The sequence below is a fragment of the Mastigoproctus giganteus genome, chromosome 5 (assembly GCF_048544385.1).
Source record: "Mastigoproctus giganteus isolate SK-2022 chromosome 5, ASM4854438v1, whole genome shotgun sequence".
NCBI classification, from domain to species: Eukaryota; Metazoa; Arthropoda; class Arachnida; order Uropygi; family Thelyphonidae; genus Mastigoproctus; species Mastigoproctus giganteus.
In genome coordinates this window covers 114,627,229-114,653,906 of record NC_143579.1, presented here as the reverse complement: position 1 = coordinate 114,653,906, position 26,678 = coordinate 114,627,229, and the positions used below count along the sequence as shown (strand labels likewise).

The following is a 26,678-nucleotide window of genomic DNA, read 5'->3' as shown; positions in this document are numbered from 1 at the left end:
AATGAGATATGAAGTTCTCTGATCAATGCAGACATGGTGCTAGGCCAGCTCATGCGGTTCTGTCAATGATATATAGAAACTTTGCAGGCAGGGATAAGGAGGTGATTATCCCTTTGTACAAGGCTATGGTTTCACTGCATCTTGAGTACTGTATACAGGTCTGAAGGGCTCACTTTATAAAGGATGTAGATCTGCTGGAATAGGTGCAGGTTGTTGTTATTTGGTTTTTGGGAGCATTAGCAACTAAGGCCATATTGCTCCGGGGATATGCGGTGGTCATTCCCTGACCTTTCCGCATCCTCCGTATTTGGTGGTCATGGGCTCGAATCCCGGTCTAATCAAGAAGCGTGTGCTACGCACTGCTGCTCCTGCCCACCTGGCTACGGAGGCGCTTGGGTGTAGGGAACAACAACCAGATTGGTGAAGCGGTTTGAATAGCAGAAAGTGCCTTTTGCAAATTGTAGCATCTAGAGACTAGGCACCTGCGGGTGATCTGAATGAGGTGTTTAAGGCCTTGAATGGACCGAGTAAGGTGAATGTTAACAGCACTCTTCCTTAGGCTACACACAAGGCAGCATAAATTCAAGTTGAGGAAGAATGGTTGCAGATTAAATGTGCAGACGTTTTCCTTCTGTCAGCGGGTGGTTTGTTTGTTGGATCAGGATTCCATCTGTTGTGGAAGTGGATGAATAAATTCAAGGAAGAACTAGACAAATTCTTGGAAGCTATGGAAGGGTGAAGTGTGTAGTTTTTTTTTCCCTTCTGTTCTCTTTGATACTATATAAGCTTGCTTTCTTGCATCATTTGCCACTATTACTCCTACTATATACTCATACAAATTGAATAATGTCAGAAGAAATAACTTCAGATATGGAAAATATAAGTTTATCAAGTGCACAGCATATGGTGAGGAATCATTAACGCTTTCGCAACCTAGATCTAAAAGTACAAACCGGGTATTAAAGCATATAGATATTAACAACAACAAAATTAAAATGAAATAGTAGGAGAATGGGAGGTGGGGGAGGGAATATTCAGTTATTTTTTGGTAACAAGAATTGGAGCAAATTCACTGAAATTGTTGTGCACATTATAATACTAGAAATAAGGGTAACTGACAAAGCTATGACAGACCTGTTAACTGAAAATGAATGTCTAAAGGCCAAAGCTGGAGGAACTCTGCAAGAGAGTTACTGGACTGCAAAAGCAAGACCTTTGTATACAACACTTTATATCATCCAAAACTATAATACCACATGTGTCATTGTCTGATTATGCATAGCTGATTTGGATAATATAGTCTGTTTACTGTTTTTTTTTTTACAGTCTGTTTATTTAATGTGTTTTGGTTATTGTTCATCGCCCTCTTTCATTTTAATATTCTTTGTGGTTAAGCCCTTTCCCACTTTTTTTATTTTGTGCAATCCTAACATTTATCTGTTTAATAAGTGCAAAATTTTACCTGTAAAATATGTAATGGTACTGTTTATTCATTAACTTTGTTATTTCCTCTTCACTTTAGGTTGGTCTATTTAGATTAAAACACAAAAATTTACATTTTTAATTTAGTTTTCTTGTTTGGCAGTAGAATCTTGACTATATTTAAGTTTTGTGCATCTCTTTGGTCTGGTCTTTCAGAGGGATCATATTAGAAGCAAAAGTGATTGGCTTCCTATCAGCAGTTCACTATAGAAATATAACTGTTTTTTGAGGACGTACATACAATAAAAACAAGAACCTAGATACAATTTTTTTTCCATAAAAACTATGATATCCCCATAAAATCTAGGACTTATATACAATTTTTCCCATGAAAACTGATATAATGTGATCCTGACCCTTGATCAGATCACACTGTATCAGAGATTTTATGGTAAAAATTTATTTTTGACTTGAATGATTCTTTCAAGGAATGTAAAAAAAACCAGCCAGAGCTTGTACAATCGTCATCCATAACAGTACAGAAAAACAATATGGTTGTAGAAAAGTGTGTCGTACACTACAGCATGCACATTTTCATCTAACAAATTCATAAAAGCAATAAACTGTCAATACTTAACCTTTTCAAGCTTATTATGTGGCTGTCTTACTATTAAAGCATAAAAGTTTTAGTAGCAAAATATATACGATTTTATTTCAATAAATTTTTAAAAAAAATAAAAATTATTGAAATCAATCATCCACAGCAATACCATTCCATTTTTCATGGCTAATTTTGCAACTGGAGGAGGATGTGTGTGGGGGGGGGCTTCCTGTTTTGTTATTTTAAACATTGTATGTACCCTTTTTCAATTAAATCTGTAACTACTTAACAGATAATCGCTTTTTTTTTTTTTTTTTTTTTTTTTATTGATTCTGTCAATGTCTGGACCCATGTGGAAACTATCTTCATAAAAACCTTTTCTGTTTTCGTTGAAACGTTGCTGTATTTTTTTTCCCTCTTGCTCATTGTTTACAGTACAGATGGTAAGAATATGTATACATAGTAACTGCATATAAATATAAAATTTTACACAGAAAAGGTATAAACCATATAAAAATGTGTAACATGCATTCAAAAACAACCATAAACTGAAATAATTCTGGTGAGAAAGGGTATAACATGGTGGCACGTGGGTTTCTTGCGTGTAACTTTGAACTTTTAGTTTTGCCTCATTTGCAGAAGTTTGGGTTTAATTCTCAACTATGACTGGAGGAATTTCTAAAGTCCTCTTTTCAAATGAGACTAGTTAGCCAGTCTCTGGTGGAGGGTTTCTCCAGTGAGTTATTCCAAGTTTTTTTGCAGCCTGCACAAGAAGCATATTGGCACATGAATATACTTTTGTAAAGACAGCAAACAATAGTGCAATATGGTTTAAGTCGCTCATGTGTCTAAAACCCTATGACAATGACTTGTATAATCAATCCTAAAAAAATCAACTGGTACATTTATGAATATTCCTTCTTCTATCTCTTAGTGACACAAAATGAAAAAATAAATAAATAAACTTACTGTAAAAAGAACCCTAAGGTTATTCAACTGATCTAAATCTTTGGCTAAGCCTTCTTTACCCCATTTCACAAGATAATTTTCACTAAGAGAATTAAAAAAAAAATAATAAAATTAGAAAAGACACAATAATACAGTTTATTTTAAATTAAAATATAAAATTTTAAGGAATGGCTTGATAAAGCGTTTATGGTATTCACAATTAATAAAATATAATATGGCTCTTCTGAAAGCAGAACTCCTAAAAATAACTTTCCCAGAGGGAAAGAGAAGATCCATCTTATATCAGAAATTTCAACTTATCTATCCTACCAACGGCCCTTTCTTCTTTTTTCTCTTTTTTCCACTTATCCCATCTTTTCCAAATCTTTCCTTTGATTTTCTTTTACCCCTTCTGCTTTTCTAGAACAAATACTGATAGAATACAAGTAATAATTGCAGATGATACAAAGGTTGGCAGTGTTGTTAATGACAGTAAAGACAGTATGCTACTGCAACAGGATCTAGAAAAGTTAGGAATATGGGCTGAGAAGTGGCAACTGAAGTTTAACATTGGCAAATGCAAATTCTGCATATGAATAGCAATAACCCAAGAGAAATGTACCAACTGTGTGGTTCTATACTCAGGGAAGTGGAGAATAAAAAAGACCCAGGGTAGTTGTGCAGTCAGATATGAAGTTCTCTGAGCAGTTCAGACGGGCTGCCAGAGCACGTCACCGAGTCTTGTCAATGATATATATGAATTTTGCTAGAAGAGACAAGGAGTTGATTATCCCTGTGTCCCTGGAAATGGTCAGGCCACACCTTGAGTAATGCATACAGGTCTGGAAGCCTCATTTTAGGAAGGATGCAGAGTTGTAGAACAAGTAGAGAGAAGGGCAACAAGATTGGTGAGAGGAACAAAGGGGTGCACTGACCAAGAGAGGTTTAAGTTCTGCAAGTTGCCGCATCTGGAGACTAGGCACCTGCGAGGTGATCTGATTGAGGTGTCTAAGGTTTGAGCAGGCTCAATGCTTATGGGATTCTTCCTCTTGTTCAGATTAAGAACCTCAGGGTACATAGATTCAAACTGATGAAAGACAGTTGTAGAAGAGATGTGCAGAAGTTTGCCTTTAGCCAGCGGGTAGTTGATTGCTGGAACAGACTTACAGCTGTTGCTGTGAAGGTTGATAGCTTAAATAAATTTAAGGCTGAACTAGACAAACATTTGGAGTGACTGGATGGGAGAAATGGGAAAGTTTTTTTTTTTTTTTTTTTTTTTTTTTGGCTGATGCTATATGAACTATGAACTTGCTTTCTTGCATCATATGCCTCAACTAATGACAATAATATTTTAAGAGTCCCTTTCAGACTAACTAATAAACAGCCATATACATATATGCTGTGATTTTAACTGAATTCACATATTAATCAAATAAACATATTTTAATATGATTAATTAAATTTTTCACACTCCTCATACCACCTCTCCAAAACAATATAAATTTATAAAGTACAGAATACTCCCGATTTACCAGGATTGGATTAACCGGGACACTTTAAGACGACAAATTAAAAAAAAAAAAAAAAAAAATTCAACCAGAAATCACAAAATTCAAATAATAATTAGAATATGTAAAAAATATATATTTTGCAAGTTGTAAATAAGCGATAAGTAGCGAAAGTCATCATTGGGAGATTAATGTGCCTATTATCTTGCAACCTCTCATCTTGTGCGTATGGGCTTGGCACACCCAGGGTCTGAGCTGGATATCATCATTCTTCTCTTGCTTGGTGATTTCCTTCTACTTTTGACTCTCTCTCTCTCTCTCAGGGTAACTCGGGAAATTCTTTTTTTTTTTTTTTTTTTTTCTTCTCTTTTGGCTGGTGCAGCATAAGGGCTCACATCTGGTTATTTGGGTTTTTTAGGAGCATTAGCAACTAAGGCCATATTGCTCTGGGATATGCGGTGGTCATTCCCTGACCTTTCCGCATCCTCCATATTTGGTGGTGACGGGCTCGAACACCGGTCTAATCAAGAAGCATGTGCTACGCACTGCTGCTCCTTCCCACCTGGCTATGGAGGCGCCCTCTCACATCTGGTATGGGCTTGGCACACCCAGGGTCCTGAGTTGGATATCATCATTCTTCTCTTTCTTGGTGATTCCTTTCTCTTTCTCTCTCTCTCTATCAGGGTAACTCAGAAATTTTTTCAGCTGGTGCAGCATAAGCCTCAGGCTTCCTTGCACCATATGGCTAATAATAATAACCCTCAGGCTTCCTTGCACCGTTATCATGGTGCAATTAATTTTGACCGTTATCATGGTGCCAACTAAGAGGAGAATAAGTGACAGTGGTACTAATAAATCTACCAAGAAAAGGAAAGCGATTGATTTGGATCAGAAAATTAAACTAATAAGAATGCATGAAAACAGTCAAACAAGTATCGCACTGAATTCAGGTTTGTCAATAATAATATAGCAGCAATATGTTACTAGTCATTCAAGAGTTACGTAAAACTCGACGAAGTAAGAAGTCCTGGAACGTATCTCTTACGTAGGTCGGGGACTTCTGTATTTTTGGATTGTTTTTTTCTGAAATAGGCTGTAATATGAAAAATTATGGATATTATTGTATCACATGGACTGTTTTGTAAAGTAATCAGAATTACAATCCCAGGACTGTCAGCCCAAGATGGAATTTTGATGCAGGCCCGTGGCTATATGCTCAGTGTGAGACCTCTTTCTTGGCATTGGCATCTTCCCAGAACAAGAAATAAATGCTAATGTGGACCCTTCTAGAAACTATACCATACGGCATCCATCTTCCAGCAACCACTTGGTCATCCATAACGAATCCAAGTATCTCCTTGTGCATCCAAAGACCAGCAATTGATCTTCTAGACCAGTGTTTCCCAGCCTTTCTCCAAAAAAGACCACTTTTATATTTGAAATAAAAAAAAAAAAAATAGAATTACTTATATATCTGAGGAAAAGACCACAAAAACATATTACACTATACATGCAAGTACAGGTCGACCATCGCTAATCCGGGAACCAGTAATCCGGTTCCATCGCTAATTCAGACAATTTCCACGAATGTAATTTCAAATTTCCCAGGTCGGCACACCGACCTGCCACTACTATTTTGGTGGCATTGGTTGCAGCATCAGCTGTTGGCATGAACTCATAAACACTGGCAAGCCATTCCCACTTGTTTTTCTGCATTTAGTATTATAACCTGCTCATGTTTAGCCCCAGCCATGGTTCCAATGCATAAAGTAAGTGCCTCTTGTGGTGTAAAGTGCAAACACCATACATTGTCCATAACAGATAAAGTTGAACTTCTGAAAAGACTCGACAGTGGTGTGTCTGGGAGAAGTTTAAATCTGCTTAATTGTAAATTCCAGAAATTTCTCTCAGTTCCTCTTATCTTAGTAATTTTGTTTTATCGATTCCTTTTTTAGATTTTTTTTTTTACAACACACTTATACAAACTTGCGAAAAATACAACACAATATGATGGATAAAACAGCGTGCTAACGAACTTGTTTTCACAAAATCTCTAACAATACTGACAAATTTTTTGCGATGTTTGAGAGTTGTTGTTGTTATTTGGTTTTTAGGAGCATTAGCAACTAAGGCCATATTGCTCTGGGGATATGCGGTGGTCATTCCCTCACCTTTCCACATCCTCCGTATTTGGTGGTCACGTGCTCAAACCCTGGTCTAATCAAGGAGCGTGTGCTACGCACTGCTGCTCCTGCCCACATGGCTACAGAGGCGCTCCGATGTTTGAGAGTTTATTTTATCATAATTAGTTTTATTGCACGTGCGGTGAGCGCTGAAATAAACTAATCACAAACAACCTTCATGTATATGCTGTAATAGCATCACACGTATGTGGCCGACACGGCTTGTCAAGAAATAAAGTACCCAAGTAAAAAAAAAAAAATTTTTTTTTTTTTTTTTTTAGTGATGTTCGACCTGTATATTAATAACTATTTTTTTATTTTTAAATACAATGTAATATACATTAGGTTGCTACAGGCATACCTGTATTTCCCATTACTGTTAGTGGGATTGATGCCTAACCAAAAAATAAATAAATAAATAAAATAAAAAATAAGTAATAAATAAATAAAAAAGCCCTATCTTACTGTCAACACTCATGGACCACAGAATGGGAAACACTGCTCTAGACTATTTTCATTTCTTCTTTTGTGGGATACGCCTCCCACTTACCTTTGGATCTCTTCTTTTACAGCCCAGATGATAAACACTATCCAGCATCATTCATATGCTTATTATTGTGGACCATGGCAATGGCTAAGGGTGGGATTCATCTGCAGACCCTGGGTCAAGGTTTCCCCAGCCTGTGGTCCAGAACTAAACAGTAAAGCAGCTTTTTCTGTGGAAGGAAACAATCCCATTAACAATGATCGGGGATACGAGAATGCCTACAACAACCTATTGTATACTACATTTATGAGTAAAGTATGAGTACATATTGTTGTATTTAAGAAACAGTTACTGAATATAAAAAAGTAAAGTGCAGCCATTATCAACCCACTGCAGGATGGAAGCCTCCTCAACAATTCATGTTAAGGGAAATGGACCATAATCTGCCACGCTGGTCCAGTGCGGGTTGGCAGATCGACCGTATTCAGCAGTCAGGGGCTTGAACCCCGGTCTACTCAAAGAGCGTGTGCTATTGCACTCCATCTGAATATAATATCTGAATTCAGATATTAAGAAACAGTTACTGAATATAATATCTGAATGCACAGTTTAATATATTTTTTAATTTTTTATATCAATTTCACCACTAATGGTTTCGATCCTAAATATCTGTGAGTCCACCAGAAAACTGCTAGATTGGGGGGATTCACAGACTAAAAGGTTAAAAGTAGCCACAGTCAGAGGTGATTCTAATAGAAGTAGATTCTTGCACTACTTCTATTAGAATAAGCAGTAGCCTGGAGCGAGGGGTGCTGGGAGTTTCAGGAACTGATGGCAGTTATCGTGAAACAGGAGGGTTACAGTTGGGTTACCCTAACACATCCCATATGGGATGTGTTAGGGTAACTAAGAATAAGGTTAGTTGCATGTATACCAATGCTAGGAGTATAGTAAATAAATTTGATGAATTTGATGTGTTGGTCAAGACATCAAAGGCAGATATTGTTGGGATATCAGGAATGCAGAATTGGAATTTGGGGAGTACAATGTGTACAGAAAGGATAGACAGGATATGAAAGGAGGAGGGGTGCATCCAGTTGATATAGATAGATAGAGAGTGCACTGTTGAGTCAGTTTGGTGTCACATAAGCACTGTGAAAGCAAAAATAAGAGTAGGAGAGTGTTATAGGCCTAATGATGCGAATGAGTACAATGAACAATTGTACAGAGAAATAGAGTGGGCTAATAAACTAGAATGTCTTATAATGGGAGATTTTAACTTCCCAGATATTGACTGGAACTTGTGGATTGGTCACTCGCACACTAGTAAGACTTTTGTGGTTTTATTAGATGATTGTTTTCTGCTGCAGCATGTTCGAGAGGCAAATAGAGAGGGTAACATTCTTTATCCGGTTATCAGCAGTGATCATTCGTGTATTAAGAATTGGCAGATAAAGGAACCACTAGGTGGGAGTGATCACAGTGTACTGATGTGGGATTTACTTAAAGATATAATTACCATCAGGGGTAAAGGTGACTACAGTGATCTCAGACAGTTTTTAAATTCTGTACAGTGGGATAAATTGATGATATTACCAACAGCAAATTCTAAGTGGGAAGCATTTATGGAATTAATCGTGGAACAGAAAGTGCTACTAAATGTTTCATAACTATTAAGAAACATTGTTCAAGGTTTAGGCCCAAATGGTTCTCAAATGAACTGATGAGACACATGGCAGAGAAGAAAAACGAATGGGATGCATATAAATTATCAGGAGACACAGAAGCCTATGGCAGATATTGTTTGTTTGTTTTGTTGTTGTTTTGGTTTTTTTTAGGAGCATTAGCAACTAAGGCCATATTTCTCCATGAATATGCAGTGGTTATTCCCTGACCTTTCCGCATCCTCCGTATTTGGTGGGCATGGGCTTGAACCCCGGTCTAATCAAGAAGCGTGTGCTAAGCACTGCTGCTCCTGCCCACCTGGCTACGGAGGTGCCTACAGCAGATATAAACTAGTCTGTAATCAAGTCACTGAGGAGGTTAGGCAAGGGAAAGCAGATTACGAGAAATCTTTGGCAAAGGATGCTAAGAAAAACAGCAAGGATTTCTTTTACTTATATAAACTCTAAAAGGAAATGGATAAATCAGATTGGTCCACTTGATATCGATGTTTCGACTGTTGATGTTCCTGCTCTGAGAGCAAACAAATTGAATGAGTATTTTGCATCTACATTCACAGATGAGGAGTTATTAAGGATTGAAAATGCCAGTAGGTTAACAAATTGTAGTAGGGTGCTTAATGATTTTGTAATAACTGAGAGCAAAGTGGAGGAGAAATTGAAGTTAAATATAAGAAAGGCACCTGAGGTGGATGGAATCTGTCCAGTTATATGAAAAGAAGCGGCAAAGGAAGTAAGCAAACCCTGTAGACTGTAATTTTCAGGAAATGCATATGAAGGAAAGTTGTTCCAGAAAACGGCAGTTGAATGAATAAATGAGGAAGATGGAAAGTTGGTTCTGTCAGTTTGAAGTTGGACAGTAAATGGATGTTGGCTGGTGACAGCACGTGTTGGACTGTTTTGAAACAGAGAGCGGGAATTAAAGAAGCCGATTCACAAGAACAGTGCCCATGGAAGTATCTGTAGAAAAGGCATTCAGCAGAAACAGTAAGTCTATGAGACAGCGAGTGGAGAGACTCTGTTAGAGAGGAGTCTTTAATTAACCTAACTGCCCTCTTCTGTGTGGATCTAGAAGCCTAAGAGAGGTTTTGGGGCACCACCCCTAAAGTGGAAACAGTATTCAATGGAAGGGAGGATTTACAATTTGTAGAGATTGAACAGCTGTTTGGAAGAAAAGTAATTCTGAGAGCAAAAGAGAAAAAAAAGTTTTTTAGAGGCAGAAGAAGCAATATTTGTAATGTGCTTGTGCCAAGAGAGATTAGAAGTCAGGGTAATCCCAAAAAGAGATATATCATTATGCCTAGAAATCGGAGTGTCACAGAAGAATCCTTTATTGCGAGATATAAGACAAGACTGGGTTTCGGAGGATTGAAATCAACTAAATTGTCTTTGCTCCACTGGAGAATTCTCTGAAGATTGGCATTTAAGAATTTGAAGCTGATTGATGTTTGGTTTGGCTTTTTTTTTTTTTTAGAAGCATTAGCAAGTAAGGCCATATTGCACCCGGGATATGAGGGATTCAATTGCTGACCTTTCCACATCCTCCATATTTGGTGGGCACTGGCTTGAACCCCGGACAAGATGCATGTGCTACACACGGCTTCTCCTGCCCACCTGGCTACGGAGGTGCCAATCTGATTGAGCAGGGCAAGGTTTCTCAGAATGGAAAGTGGAATGCAATGTGTTATCACCAGCACTGTCATGAATTCAAACTATGGATAGGATTTCCAGTCAATGGAAGAAGGTCATTAATATACAAGAGAAAAAGAGTGGGGAAAGAACTGAACCTTGTGGGACACCAGCATTAGAGGAGAAGTTAGAAGAGAGAGAGCCATCTACCATCAAGCTCAGTGAGAGATCAGAGAGAAAACTGGATAACCAATTACAAACAACAGTTAGCAAAATATAAGATAGAAGCTTGTTTAGAAGGCCTTTATGCCAAACACGAATGAAAGACTTTGAGATGTCAAGAGCAACTGCTTGTGTTTCGCCAAACTTTTCCATTGAATGTGTACATAAAGGAGTAACATAAGCCAGAATATCACAAGTGGATCGACATTGACGGAATCCATACTGGCGATCTTTGATCAGATGGACAGTTTCTAGGTAGTTTAAGAGTTGGTGGTTAATTGATTTCTCCATTACTTTAGAAAGAGTAGAAGTAATTACAATGGGACAATAGGGGGATTTGTCACCATTTTTAGGAACTGGCTGGATATGAGCAAATTTCCAAGCAGAAGGAAAAACACCTTTGGAATAAGAAAGTGAAAAAAGTTCACAAAGAACAGGAGTAAGTTCAGGAGCACAGGTTTTGAGAACAAGTGGAGAAATACCATCAGGGCCTGGAGCTTTCTTAGCATCAAGATTTGTCAAAATCCTTCTGACATCCTTTTGACAGAAGACCACAGGAGGCACTGAATGGAGCATGTTGGGAATGGTGGGAGGTGTGTTACCAAAATCATTAATACATGAGTTGGAACAAAAATGGGGTGCTAGCAGGTCAGCTTTATTCATGGCTGAAGTGACAACAGAACCATCTAGTTTTGACACAGGTGGGAGCAGAGATAGGAAAAAGTTGCGGCCAATAGCTTTAGCAAGAGACCAGAATGCTCGGCTACCATTAGGGCAAGAACCAAGTTTTCTACTCTTAGCCTGTTCAAAATCTAGTTTGGACTGATTAATAACTTCTTTACAATTGTTGCGAGCTTTGGTGTAGGCAGAAAATGAAACTAAAGAATTAGAAACAAGCCAATTACGATATGCAACGTTCTTCTCTTGAACAGCCTTAGCACATTTATTGGAAAACCAAGGTTTAGATAAAGGACGATATTTTAAAGTGGAATGTGGGATAAAGGATTCCATTCCTACAAGAATAATTTCACTGACATGATCTGAGCACACGTTGACATCAGAATCTTCCGTCAAAAGGATGTCAGAAGGATTTTGACGAACCTTGATGCTAAGAAAGCTCCAGGTCCCGATGGTATTTCCCCACTTGTTCTCAAAACCTGTGCTCCTGAACTTACTCCTATTCTTTGCCGCCTTTTTTCACTTTCTTATTCCTAAGGTGTTTTTCCTTCTGCTTGGAAATTTGTTCATATCCAGCCAGTTCCTAAAAAGGGTGACAAATCTCTCCCATCCAATTACTTCTACTCTTTCTAAAATAATGGAGAAATCAATTAACCGCCAACTCTTAAACTACTTAGAAACCTTCTACTGATCAACGATCGCCAGTATGGATTCCATCAGTGTCGATCCACTGGTGATACTCTGGTTTATGTTACCCATTTATGGAATAATTCAGTGGAAAGTTTGGTGAAACACAAGTAGTTGCTCTTGACATCACAAAGGCTTTCGATCGTGTTTGGCATAAAGGCCTTCTAAACAAGCTTCCATCTTATGGTTTGCCAACTGTTTTTAGTAATTGGTTATCCAGTTTTCTCTCTGATCGCTCACTGAGGGTGATGGTAGATGGCTCTCTGTCTTCTAACTTCTCCACTAATGCCGGTGTCCCCTGAGATTCAGTTCTTTCCCCCACTCTTTTCCTTTTGTATATCAATGACCTTCTTCCATTGACTGGAAATCCTATCCATAGTTTTGCTGATGATAGCACATTGCATTCCACTTTCCATTTTGAGAAACCTTGTCCTGCTCAATCAGCTTCAACTTGTCGAAAATCTGCTACTAATTCCTTAAATGCCGATCTTCAGGTAATTCTTCAATGGGGCAAAGGCAACTTAGTTGATTTCAACCCTTCTAAAACTCAGTCTTGTCTTATATCTCGCAAAAAGGATTCTTCTGCTCCTATGCTTATCTTTAGTGACACTCCAATTTCTAGGCAAAGTGATATATCTCTTTTGGGGATTACCCTGACTTCTAATCTCTCTTGGCACAAGCACATTACAAATATTGCTTTCTCTGCATCTAAAAAACTTGGTTTTCTCTTTCGCTATCGGCGTTACTTTTATTCCAAAGAGCTGCTCACTCTGTATAAATCTCAAATCTGCCCTGCCACAGAATATTGTTCCCACATCTGGGGTGGTGCCTCCAACACCTCTCTCAGCCTTCTTGATTCCATTCAGAAGAGGGCAGTTAGGTTAATTATTGATTTATCTCTAACAAAGTCTCTCCACTCGCTGTCTCATAGACGTACTGTTTCTGCTGCGTGTCTCTTCTACAGATACTTCCATTAGCATAGGCATTTGATGCAAGAAAGCAAGTTTATGCAGCATCAGCCAAAAAAAAACCCACTTCCACTTCACACCTCTGTTCGTTCAAAATACCTGTCCAGCTGAGCCTTAAACTTATTTAGGCTATCAACTTCGACTACAGGGGATGGAAGTCTGTTCCACCAACCAACCACCCGCTGGCTAAAGGCAATTTTTCCGCACGTCTATCCAACATCTGTCTTTCCTCAATTTGAATTTATGCCCTCTCAGGTGATTATTCTGAGCTAGAGGAAGAATCCCATCAGCATTGAGCATGCTCAAACCATTCAAGGCTTTATACACCTCTATCAGATCACCTCGCTGGTGCCTAGTATCCAGACACTGTAATTTGCAAAACTTAAGCCTTTCTTCGTAAGAGCACCCCTTTGTTCCATTCACTAATCTTGTTGCCCTTCTCTGTACTCGTTCCAGCAGCTCTACATCCTTCTTGAAATGAGGCCTCCAGACCTGTATACAGTACTCTAGGTGTGGCCTGACCATTGGCTTATACAAGGGAATAATCACCTCCTTATCCCTGCTGGAAAAATTCCTATATATCAATGACAATACTCCATGAGCTACTCTTGCAGCCCGTCTGCACTGCTCAGAGAACTTCATATCTGCCTGCACAACCACCCCCAAGTCCCTTTCATTCTCTACCACTGTCAATGAAGTACCACAGAGTTGATACGTTGCTCTGGGGTTGCTGTTTCCCATGTGTAGTACTTTAGATTTGTAAACATTAAACTTCATTTGCCACCTCTCAGCCCATCTGCTCAACCTTTCCAGATCCTGTTGCAGCAGCATAGTGTCAGTAGTGTCCTTGACAATCCTGCCTACCTTTGTATCGTCTGCAAACTTGGACATTAAGCTTGATATACCATCATCAATATCATTTATAAATACAGAAAACAATAATGGACCCAACACTGAGCCCTGAGGGACTCCACTAATAACATTAGTCCACGATGAGCAGTATCCATTGATTACCACTCTCTGTCTTCTCCCCCTCAACCACCCCTTTATCCATAGCAGCAATTTGCCTCCAATGTCACACTGCTCCAATTTGTGTAACAGTCTTCCATGTGCAACAGTATCAAAAGCCTTTCTAAGATCCAAGTATATAATATCAAAGCTATTCCCTGCATCCAGTTCTTTTGTGACTGCATCATAGTATCCGATCAAATTGGTCAGGCAAGACTTCCCCTTAACAAAACCATGCTGTGTCCGAGCTATAACTGGAGTCTTGTCTAAATGATCCTGCAGTGCTTCTTTAACCAGTGCCTCCATTAATTTTCCTGGAACAGAAGTTAAGCTCACAGGTCTATAATTACTTGTGTCAGCCTTTGATCCTCCTTTGTGAATTGGGGTCACATTTGCACATCTCCAGTCTATGGGTACCTCCCCTGAGTCCAAGGAAGCTCTCATAATTATGGCTAAGGGTTTGCTTACTTCCTTTGCTGCCTCCTTCAATATAACTGGATAGATCCCATCCACCCCGTGTGCCTTTCTTGTGTTTATCTTCAACAGTTTCTCCTCCACTTTACTCCCAGTTATTTCAAGATTCTGTAGCTTACTGCTAGAGTTGAATACACCTCTGGCATTACCCTCGCTGAATAACTCCTCATGTGTGAATGCCAATGCAAAATATTCATTTAGCTTGTTAGCTACCTGAGTAGGATCATCAACAGTTGACCCATCAATATCAAGTGGACCAATCTGATTCATCCTCTTCCTTCTAGAGTTTACAAAAGTAAAGAACTCTTTGCTGTTTTTCTTTGCATCTCTTGCCAAGGATTTCTCGTAATCTGCCTTCGCCTGCCTAACCTCCTTTGTAACTTGGTTGCATATCAACTTGTATCTATCATAGGCTTCTGTGTCATGTGTTAATTTGTAAGTATCCCATGCATTTTTCTTCTCTGCCATATGCCTCATTAGTTCATCTGACATCCATTTTGGCCTAAACCTTGAACAATATTTCTTAGTTGGTATGTAAAGCCTAGTAGCTTCCAAGATAAGTTCTTTGAATGCTTCCCATTTTGAATTTGCTGTTGGTAACATCATCAGTCGGTCCCACTGTATAGAATTTAAATACTATCTCAGTCCATCGTAGTCGCCTTTACGGAAGCAATAACCCTTCCCTTTACCCCTAATGGTAGTTACCTCTTTGAATAAGTCCCACTTCAGCACACTGTGATCACTGCCACCTAGTGGTTCATTTATCTGCAGATTCTTAATGCTGAAGAATCACTGCTGATAATCAAATCAAGAGTATTACTCCCTCTAGTTGCCTCCCGAACATGCTGATGTAGAAAACAATCATCCAATAAATCCACAAAAGCCTTGCTAGTGTGTGAGTGACCAGCCCCCAAATTCCAGTCAATATCTGGGAAATTAAAATCTCCCATTATAAGACTCTCTGATTTACTGGCCCACTCTATTTCCCTGTACAGTTCCTTATTATACTCATCAGAGTCATTAGGCCTATAGCACACTCCTACTCTCAATTTTGTTCTCCCAATGCTTATGCCACACCAAACTGACTCAACACTGCACTGTCCAGCGATGTCGACTGGCTTCACTTCCTTGGATTTTATGTATTTCTTAACTAATAGCATAACCCCTCCCCCCTTCCTATCCTGTCTATCCTTTCTGTAGACGTATTCCCCAAATTCCAATTCTGCATCCCTTATATCTGTGTGACACCACGTCTCTGATATCCCAACAATATCTGCCTTTGATGTTTTGAGCAATACCTCAAATTCATCAAATTTATTTACTAAACTCCTAGCATTGGTGTACACGCAAGTATACCTGCACCTGTTTCTATTCTTAGCTACCCTAACACAACCCATGTGTTTACTTGTACCGCAATGGCTCCCAGCAGTCTCTGAAATATCATGCATCTTGTTTTTCAGGCTTCTGCTCATTCTAATAGAAGCAGTGCAAGAATCTCTTTCACCTCTGCCAGTGACTATTGTCAATCTATTGGTCTTTGTCTCCCCCCAAGCTAGCAGTTTTCCGACCCACCTAACACTGCCTCGATAACATCAGCAAATATTCTTGAACCCTTTCTATTTAAGTGTATCCCATCCCTGTAGAAGCAATCTCTCCTGTTAACAAGTACAGTCCAGGCTGAAAAAAATTCTACCCCTTGAGCCTTGCACAATCTTTCCAGGGCCGAATTGATCGACAAGGCTCTCATCATATACTCCCTCCTATCGTGTCTGGGCAGAATTGCAGACACTTTCAATTTCAAAATGCTAATGCTAATGCTAAAGAGTGTATTTTTTCCTTTAATAATTTGATAGGCAATTCCCCAAAGGTCAGAAACTTGGGAGTTCTTAACAAACTTATCCCAGGGTGTTTTCTTCTCTTTGTATATTGTATTGTGGCACTGACCGGCAGTGTCTGCCGGTTAGTGCATGCAGAAGAACAGTGCATGGGCACTGTTCTTCTGAATTGGCTTCTATAATTCCCACTCTCTCTCTTTCAAAACAGTCCGAACACATGGCGCCACCAGGCAACATCCATTTATTGTCCAACTTCAAACTCACAGAACCAACTTTTCATCTTCCTCGTTTTCTGGAACAACCTTCCTTCATACGTATTTCCTGAAAATTACAGTCTACAGAAGTTCAAGTTTAATGTCAACAAATATCTTCTTTCGTCTTCTCAACCTCCAACCCAAGCACGGTACTAATTACTATAGGTTCTAATACCTCTCGTGTTGGGGTTTACTTAAAAAAAAAAAAAAAAGTTTTGAAACAGTAATCCAACCACGGAAATGAAGAAAAGAAATCTCGCAGGTCATCCCATTTTGCATTCTTGTAATGCCAAACAATATGAGGTTGGGAAGAGCCAGGAGATAAAGGCTCCATTGGAGAAGAGACAATCACCAAGTTGGGATCTGAGGTGCCACAAGGACCACTCACTTCGACGGTGTACTTAGAAGGGTTGATTGTGAGAAAAAAAGATTAAGCGTGTTGGCTGCATGGTTGGGATTGTCTGGTATTCTTGTAAGTAAATGAATAATCTGTGCAAGGTCATTAGTAATTGCAAAAGCCTCACCATCTCGACTGGCTGGGTCAGTGTGACTAGAAAACGGAAGCCAGCTGGAGTTGTGAACATTAAAATCACCAAGGAAAATTGCCTCACTGTTAAGAAAGTTGGAATGGTGAAAGTCAAGTTGCAAAGAGAGGAAGTCAAACTGCTCCAAGTGATTAGCAGAGTTGGGAGAACAGTAGAGACAACAGATGAATTTTACAGAATGAGGTAGAGAGATTTTAAGCCAGAGAAGATCAAAAAGAGGACATTCAAAATTACCAAGTCTCTGACAGGGAATATCGGAATGGACATATGCACAAATACCACCTTTGAGGCGAAAGGAATCATACAGCGAATAGTTTAGGCAACTGAGATGAGCAGTAGTTGAATCAACTGATAACTGAAATTCTGTCAGCAAAAGTACATGGGATTTGGCAGACTGCAAGTGGAAATGGCCATCGTTGAGATTAGAATTGAGACCACGTATATTTGTGAAATGAACTAGGAAGTGATTGGGAGGTTTAGATCTTTTAGCAGATAAGCTTATTCTATTACTTTGGCAATTCATGGTGTATTCAATAGTGAGAAAAAGTGGGGAGGGGAATATGCTGTATGAAGTATTGAAATTTTTGGATATGGCGTACACATGGTAAAAATATACCCCGATCCTTGACATAATGTGGCCTCGACAATGTCCCCCGCATACACACTACTCGGACTCCCTCCAATCACTATCTGGTAGAGCAGAGGTAGCACTAGCTAATCCGGAAACCTCCTAAAGAGTTACCAAGAGGTTCGGGCTGGTGTACTAACTAGTGGCTGGCCGGCGAACACCCTTTTAGAACTGTACCCTAGAAATGTAAGGAAGATGGGATCTTGCCATGATGTTCATCATAACCTCAAAAGTCATCAGTCATACTGCATGACGGAGGAGATGGGGGAAGGGTTGACCAGAACTTAGCTCTGTAGACTAAACATGGGTTCTACCAATTCAAACCTCCAATAAGCAAAATGGTGGTATTGCACCGGTTGATGAGAGTCATCTACCACCTAGTATTGCCTGGTAACACAGAGGGGCGGCATTCTTCCATGTGGTGTAGGTGCCACACCTCGACCCCTGACTACGTTGATTCACACCTGGGTGGTCACCCACCATGTGCTTCTGCATGAAGGTTATACCCAGGATTACTAACAGTCCCACCATCAAGAAGGTCCAAGCAGACGATTTGGCTGTCACAGACCGTCTGGCCTTTGCCAAAATTGGGTCCACTTGACTTGAATGTCTCCCGAATATCAGTTTCATTAGACTCCCAGGTGGCAAGTACTTAGAAGGGTTGTTTGTGAGAAAAAAAGATCAAGCGTGTTGGTGCATGGTTGGGATCGTCTCAGATATGTAGTTTTCTGAGAAATGCAGACACGCTGCTAGAGCAGGTCATGGGGTTTTATCAATGATATACAGGAATTTTGCTTGGAGGGAAAAGGAGGTGATTGTCCGTGTGTATATGGCAATGGTCATGTCACGCCTTGAGTACTGTGTGCAGGTCTGGAGGCCTCGTTTTAGGAAGGATGTAGATTTGTTTGAGCGTTTACAGAGAAGGGCCACAAGATTAGTGAGGTCTCCAGCCACTGAAAATTGCAGCAGCTGGAGAACAGGCACCTGCAAGGTGATCTGATTGAAGTGTATAAGCCTTGAATGGGTTGAGCATGCTGAATTCTGATGGGATTCTTCCACTTGTTCAGATTACAAACCTAAGGGGGCATAAATTCAAATTGAGGAAAGACAGCTGTAGAATAGATGTGCGGAAATTTGCCTTTAGCCAGTCGGTGGTTAATTACTGGAACAAACTTCCATCTGTCATTGTGGAAGTTGATAGGGTAAATAAATTTAAGGAGGAACTGGACAAACATTTAGATGGAAGTGTTGTGTGAATTTTTTTTTTTTTTTTTTGGCTGTGCTCCATAACCTCATATGCTTGCTTTCTTGCATCACATGCCACGATTACTATTACTATATCCACATGAATAGAAGGTTTGGTCTGTGGCTTCTGCCTCAAGTGGTCTGTATTTTATTTTATGAAAACCCCAAACACGAAAGGTATCAAAACCTATAGTACTTAGTACCATGAATGGGATGAAGGAGAAGTATGGGGGGAGGGGGCTGCCGGAAACTTTGCTCTAGAGACTAAACATGGGTTTCGCCACTTCAAGCCTCCAATAAGCAAAGTGGTGGTATTTCACCGGTTGATGAAAGTCATCTACCACCTTATGAAAAAAAAAAGGAAACACTGCCATAGACCCCTGCTTAGGATGATATTTCTTTCCCTATCCATCTGGTCTCCTCTCGCAGACAAGGAGGAAATGCTTTTGAGGACCATTCTAGTAACAATATCATTGTGCATTCATCCCAGGCTAGCCACTGACTTTCTAGACTATCCCCCTCCCCATTCCCCTCATGGGCTACTCTTTCTATTCTCCCTTGGATCTGCAGGACCCAGCTGCTAACCTCCTTATAGCACTATTCTCTCTCTCTCTCTCTCTCTCTCTCTCTCTCTCTCTCTCTCTCTCTCTCTCTCTCCCCCCCACTTCCCCCTTTCCTCTCTCTAGAGCATCCTTCCTCTTGTGTTCACTATAAACATTAAGCTCTGTATCAGAGTGGGATATTTTATGCACCAGCAGTGGACTAGGGTGAAATTACTTGCAGACCCTTTATTATCCATGAGGAAATATTTTCTTGGAACCTCTGTCCTAACATTCTGCACGGAACACTTTCCTTGTCTGAGTGGGATTCCCTTGCCAACTGTGAGTGAATGCTCAAGGTGGGAACTTTATATTGCAGACCCCCCCCCCAAGGATTGACAGAGGTGCAGATGACTTTTTCTTCCTCTTTCTTCCATATTCCTATGGATTGCCTTCTCATCCATTTTTTACCCAATTTACTGTATGTATTCCCTCCTCTATCACCTTTTTTTCTGTTAAATCAAACAATGAATCACATAATACAACACTATACCCACCCAACTCAAATGACTGGTTTTGCAGAGTCTGCTGTCTTTTCACAAAATAGCAGACATCTTGTGCAAATGACACTGGTGTCATTTGCACAAGATACATATATGTACTTAATCTCCTGCATCCATGCAATATTGAACTTAATCTCCTACATCCATGCAATATTGAGCTTTTACTGTATTTCAAATTGAGAAAACAAATGACTACTAAAGCTAGTCTTCAGAAAAAAAACACTTTTATATTTGAGGTAGAAACCAGAGCTTACTTATATATCTGAGGTAGGGACAACAGACCACAAAAAAGTATTAAATACTAATGAGAATAAAGCTAAAGTAAAGTTGCAATAACAGAATTTTTACTACCAAGTCAATACATAAAAGGAAGGGAATGGGGGTGAATCATATTGAGACAGTGTTATCAAATGAACAGGTTACTAAACACTTACAAAACAACAGTTGTCCAAGTTCTAAAATGCATTTTATTTTACCGATTAACACAGCATAATTAATACTTTTATGTTCAGAAAAATGAAACTAATAAAAAAAATACAGTATTAATCTAATCAGACACTGCTAAACAATCAATCATATCGAATTATAACAATATGAAGCACAGAACAATTAACTGATATGTGTCAAAACAATGACTCATATAAGAATATTCAGTCCAAGAATCCAGTGTCTAATTATTACTTTATGTGAAGTTATGTTATAGCACTCTCTCTCTCTCTCTCTCTCTCTCTCTCTCTCTCTCTCTCTCTCTCTCTCTCTCCCCCCCCCACTTCCCCCTTTCCTCTCTCTAGAGCATCCTTCCTCTTGTGTTCACTATAAACATTAAGCTCTGTATCAGAGTGGGATATTTTATGCACCAGCAGTGGACTAGGGTGAAATTACTTGCAGACCCTTTATTATCCATGAGGAAATATTTTCTTGGAACCTCTGTCCTAACATTCTGCACGGAACACTTTCCTTGTCTGAGTGGGATTCCCTTGCCAACTGTGAGTGAATGCTCAAGGTGGGAACTTTATATTGCAGACCCCCCCCCAAGGATTGACAGAGGTGCAGATGACTTTTTCTTCCTCTTTCTTCCATATTCCTATGGATTGCCTTCTCATCCATTTTTTACCCAATTTACTGTATGTATTCCCTCCTCTATCACCTTTTTTTCTGTTAAATCAAACAATGAATCACATAATACAACACTATACCCACCCAACTCAAATGACTGGTTTTGCAGAGTCTGCTGTCTTTTCACAAAATAGCAGACATCTTGTGCAAATGACACTGGTGTCATTTGCACAAGATACATATATGTACTTAATCTCCTGCATCCATGCAATATTGAACTTAATCTCCTACATCCATGCAATATTGAGCTTTTACTGTATTTCAAATTGAGAAAACAAATGACTACTAAAGCTAGTCTTCAGAAAAAAAACACTTTTATATTTGAGGTAGAAACCAGAGCTTACTTATATATCTGAGGTAGGGACAACAGACCACAAAAAAGTATTAAATACTAATGAGAATAAAGCTAAAGTAAAGTTGCAATAACAGAATTTTTACTACCAAGTCAATACATAAAAGGAAGGGAATGGGGGTGAATCATATTGAGACAGTGTTATCAAATGAACAGGTTACTAAACACTTACAAAACAACAGTTGTCCAAGTTCTAAAATGCATTTTATTTTACCGATTAACACAGCATAATTAATACTTTTATGTTCAGAAAAATGAAACTAATAAAAAAAATACAGTATTAATCTAATCAGACACTGCTAAACAATCAATCATATCGAATTATAACAATATGAAGCACAGAACAATTAACTGATATAAGTGTCAAAACAATGACTCATATAAGAATATTCAGTCCAAGAATCCAGTGTCTAATTATTACTTTATGTGAAGTTTTAACCTGGCAGTAACCTGAGAGGTGGCCCTCAAAAATAACATGCCTGTGTAAACCATTAACAATGATGAACAAGTTAGTGCAAGGCATCATTTTTTATTTTGTAATAATTCACTGAAGTAGGAGAAATGGAATAATTTTTGTTACATCTCATATTGTGAACACTTCTCAATGAGTTGCCTGTTATTGCACAATGCCAAATACGCAATGCTTCCCCAGCAGAGAAGACTAATGTTACTTATTCTTGGCAGATACCATTAACTACATTAGTCTTCTCTGCTGGGGAAGCATTGCTTATTTGAGGTAGCACAATAACACGCAACTTATTGTGGTGGCATTCACAATATGATATGTAACAAAAACGATGCTATTTCACCTACATCAGTGATTTATTATGAATTAAAATGATGCTCTGCACTAACTTGTTCACGTAGTGAATTTTCTGTAGCCTGAGACTTTCTGCGCTAAAGCCTTTTTAGCCATTAGCAATGATTAAAAATTGAAATTTTTCTACCTTCCTAAATATAGCCGAACTTTTACTACAAAAGTTTCCGAAGTGATTATTTTATGGTTTGTGTACAGAAATCACATGTGAGAATCTGTCAAGATACCCACCACTATCTTTGAAACTGTGTGGGTTTTTACTCGAAAAACAGTGCGATACTAGACAAGCTGTGTTTATTTAAAGTTTCACGTTACTTGTTTTACTTCTCCCATGGATTCAATAAATATGCACATTCTTCTCATAGATGTTTTTGAAAGATTTATTGTTTTCACATTTTGATTATCTTTTTGTAATCAACACTGATACATCAAACTTTATCCAATTGAATTTGATCAACAGAAAAATAATTAAATACTCAAAGTCTGTTTATTTGTGGATGCTGTTTGTAACTCAGAAGTTTGAAACCTGGGAAAGACCTGAGAATTTATCACCTACTAGGATTTCTCATTTTGTTTTGATTCAATACATTAATTATTATATTACCACACTTAAAAGTAATTTAACAAAAAATCTAATAAAGCTTTAGGGCAGAAAGCACAAATTAACTATGTAAAATTTTTAAAAAAATCTATGACACTGTTCAGTGCAATTGCATTATTACTACATTGTTGAATTTTAGGACAAAATAAAGTTTGTACATTAGGCATTGTTAATGTAACATCTCATAGTGTGAATTCCTTCAGAATGCATTGCCTTTCTCTTATAATGTTTTGAAGCATCTGCTTTCAAAAAGCTGGACATCGGTTTTGAAATGGGAAATTTTTGCAGAAATCAGGAGAAAAATAGATTTTTTTTTTTTTTTAGTTCAACAGTGCACTATAAATTAAATTTCACAGACAATATATGCATTTTATATTAATAAACAACCAGAGAATTGTTCTCCAGTACAGAATGCTTTCAAACATTAGCTTACCTTGGAATTTTTCATCTGCAGATTTCTGTATAGATTGGCTTTAGGCATCAAGTAATTTTGATTGCTTCAAGAAAAATATTGTTGCAGTATTTACCTCTTAAGAAATTGACTTGCCACTCAGAAATGGTGAGTCAAAGTTTCGTTTATAACAATGACACTGCTATCAAGATTTCACTCAAAGTCTTTTCCAAACCTTCACTAGAAAACAGAAGATCAGAACTTGCTTTTCTTCACCTGGTTAAATATTCTTCATATCAAGTATTACTGGGAGCTTTCAGGAATGGGACATGATATTGCCAAAGGAGATGTCTTTGTGAGTGCGTGATGTAAAGAGTGTGAGGAAGTTAGGTCCCAACTGAGAGTTGTTATAAGCTGATATGACAGCTTGAAGAACAGGGTGAGCCCTCAAAGGATTTTAACTGGGTGGCCATCAAGTTGTCAGCTGCCCACATCAATGTCAGAGCTTGCACTTGATCATCAGGCAACACAGTGGTAATGACCAAGGCAGAATGTGCTGGTCCCACAGGAGCTAGCTGTTATCGATGGCTATTTCAGAGGAAATATATAGTGTAAAAAGTTTGGTGGAATATGATGATGGTATTTTCAGTACTAGTATCTGAGATGGGACTGATTTTAAGTAATTTAAGTTGTTTATCTACAGTTATCAGGAAACTGAGGCAAATTCCCTGATGGAAAATCAAATAAATTTCAGTATAACAAAATTGTGCAGGCAACCAAAATATATTTGTTACAATGAAATTCTGGTAGAGCAAAGGCAATAAAAATGTAAGAACAAAATTTACGTATTACAAAATAATTATAATGAAAAAAAAATTTACTATGAATTTTTAAAATTCATAGTAAATAATAGCTCACAAATAATAGCTCACTTCTTAAAAAAGAATTTAATTTTTGAACACTGTCCACACTGTTTCAACAATGATTTCTCCATAAACTCCATAAATTTCTGAACAATGTTAAAATTCTCCAAAATGCTGTCTTAAATGTCTTTCTGTGTTATTAAGAAATGGCAAAGGCTTCACGATGTACTGGCTGTGTCCAAGAGAGTATTTCTAACATTAATGTCACTCTCTTGTTCATTGTCTGCAACATTGTCAACAAGTCCATTGTTCCTCTCCTCCAATATTTCACATGGAATGCTGTCCACGGTCACTTCCAGAACAGAAATGGCATCATTGTCCTTGCCAATCAAACTGTTTAATGACACTTCTGCAGGAACAAAACTTGAACATAAATATTGCCAGTTTTTCACCATATAGGCACATTTCAAAAAAATACACAATCTGCATAAATAAACACTTGTCACTTCCATAATTACTCACGTAAGACTTCAGAAAAGCCACTTTTCAAACCAGCCAAAAATTTTGTTGTAAAGACTATTTTATTTCTATGATATTCATTAAAATTAAACATTTTTATATAAATACACATAGCAAATTGGCAGGGAGCAGGTAATGATATTGTTTCATCGAATATTTTGTTACTCTGATTAACACTGTAGAAAGAAACTTTGTGATTACTTTATCAATACTGTGCTTTTTTTTTTTTTTTTTTTGTTTATGATATCTTGGATAAAATAAATAACATTCATTTACTGTTTTGCATAATTACAAAGCTAATCTGGTCTCACACTCCCCATGACAGGGAATGTATAAATCAGTGATTCTTGTGCCAACAGTTGAGTGTAAAGACACTTTTAATCAGGTATAGTAAAGTAATATGAGGGGCATTCAATAAATTATCTACCTACCTATGAAGGAAATGAGATACATTAAAAAATCTTTTTTTTTATTTTTCAGCGTAACTGCCCTGAACTCCAATACGCTTTTCGATTTTATTGGCAATGAAGAAATACCAAGCAAATAAAATTCTTTGTCCTGTCCATCAAAGAACACAGACATAATAGACTTCAGTTCATTATCATCAGCAAAGCGATGTCCACATACATTTTTCTTGAGGTGTTGAAACAGGAAATAGTCACTGAGGGCCATATCCGAACTAAAAGGTGGATGGGTAAGTTCTGTAAAGTCACAGTCTCTCAAATCAGCAGCAACAGTACGTGATGTTTTCACTGGTGTGTTGTCCTGAAAAAGCAGTACACCTATGGAAAGTTGTACACAGCATTTTTCCTTTATGACATTCCCATAGGTTTTACAGTAGAAATGCATATGACTCCACAGTGACCGTCTGCTTGTGTTCCAAATAGTGAATGTGCAAAATTCCCTCAGCAGCCCAAAAAATGGTGGCCATAATCTTGCCAGCTGAAGGTTGTGTTTGAAATTCTTTAGGTGGGAGAGAACCCTTGTGCTTCTACTGCATTGATACTTGCTTGGTCTCAGGATCCCAGCGATGAACGCATTAGCATTAATAGATGTATACGATGCAAGAAAACAAGATTATGCAGCATCAGCCAAAAAAAACACGCTCCCATTTCACCCACTCCATTCGTTCCAAATGCCTGTCCAGCTCAGCCTTAAATTTATTTAGGCTATTGGCTTCCACAACAAAAGATGGAAGCCTGTTCCACCAATCAACTACCTGCTGGCTAAACGCAAATTTCCACACATCTATTCTACAACTATCTTTCCCCAATTTGAAACTGTGCCCCTGCAGGTTCTTAGTCTGAGCAACAGGAAGAATCCCATCAGCATTCAGTTTTGCTCAACCCATTCAAGGCCCTATACACCTGAATCAGATCACCTCGTTGGTAAATACTCTCCAGATGCTGCAATTTGCAGAACTTAAGCCTTTCTTGGTAAGAGCACCCCTTCGTTACCCTCACCAATCTTGTTGCTCTTCCTTGTACTCGTTCTAGCAACTCCACATCCTTTCTAAAATGAGGCCTCCAGACCTGTACACAGTACTCTAGGTGTGGCCTAACCATTGCCTTATATCATGGGATAATCACCTCCCTGTCCCTGCTAGCAAAATTCCTCTATATCATTGACAAGACTCCATGACCTGCCCTGGCAGCCCATCTGCACTAGCGAACTTCACATTTGACTGCACAATTAGACACAGGTCTTTTTCACTTCTCACTTCCCTGAGTGTAGTACCACAGAGTTGGTACATTTCTCTTCGGTTATCACTACCCATATGCAGTACTTTGCATTTGTCAATGTTAAACTTCGGTTGACATTTTCCTTGTTACAAAACAACAATGGGCACAACACCAAACCCTGGGGAACTCCATTAACAACATTTGTCCATGAAGCGCAGTGTCCACTGATTA

General features: G+C 38.5%; 1 protein-coding gene across 1 annotated transcript in view; it reads right to left on the bottom strand.

Annotated features, from left to right (window-relative positions):
- Positions 1-26,678, bottom strand: part of mbc (dedicator of cytokinesis protein myoblast city) — a 966,604-nt gene that overhangs the window by 786,244 nt on the left and 153,682 nt on the right. Inside the window, exon 9 of the mRNA XM_090373417.1 lies at positions 2,993-3,074. Within this exon, the coding sequence (XP_090229543.1) occupies positions 2,993-3,074 (82 nt within the window). The remainder of the gene's footprint in view (positions 1-2,992; positions 3,075-26,678) is intronic.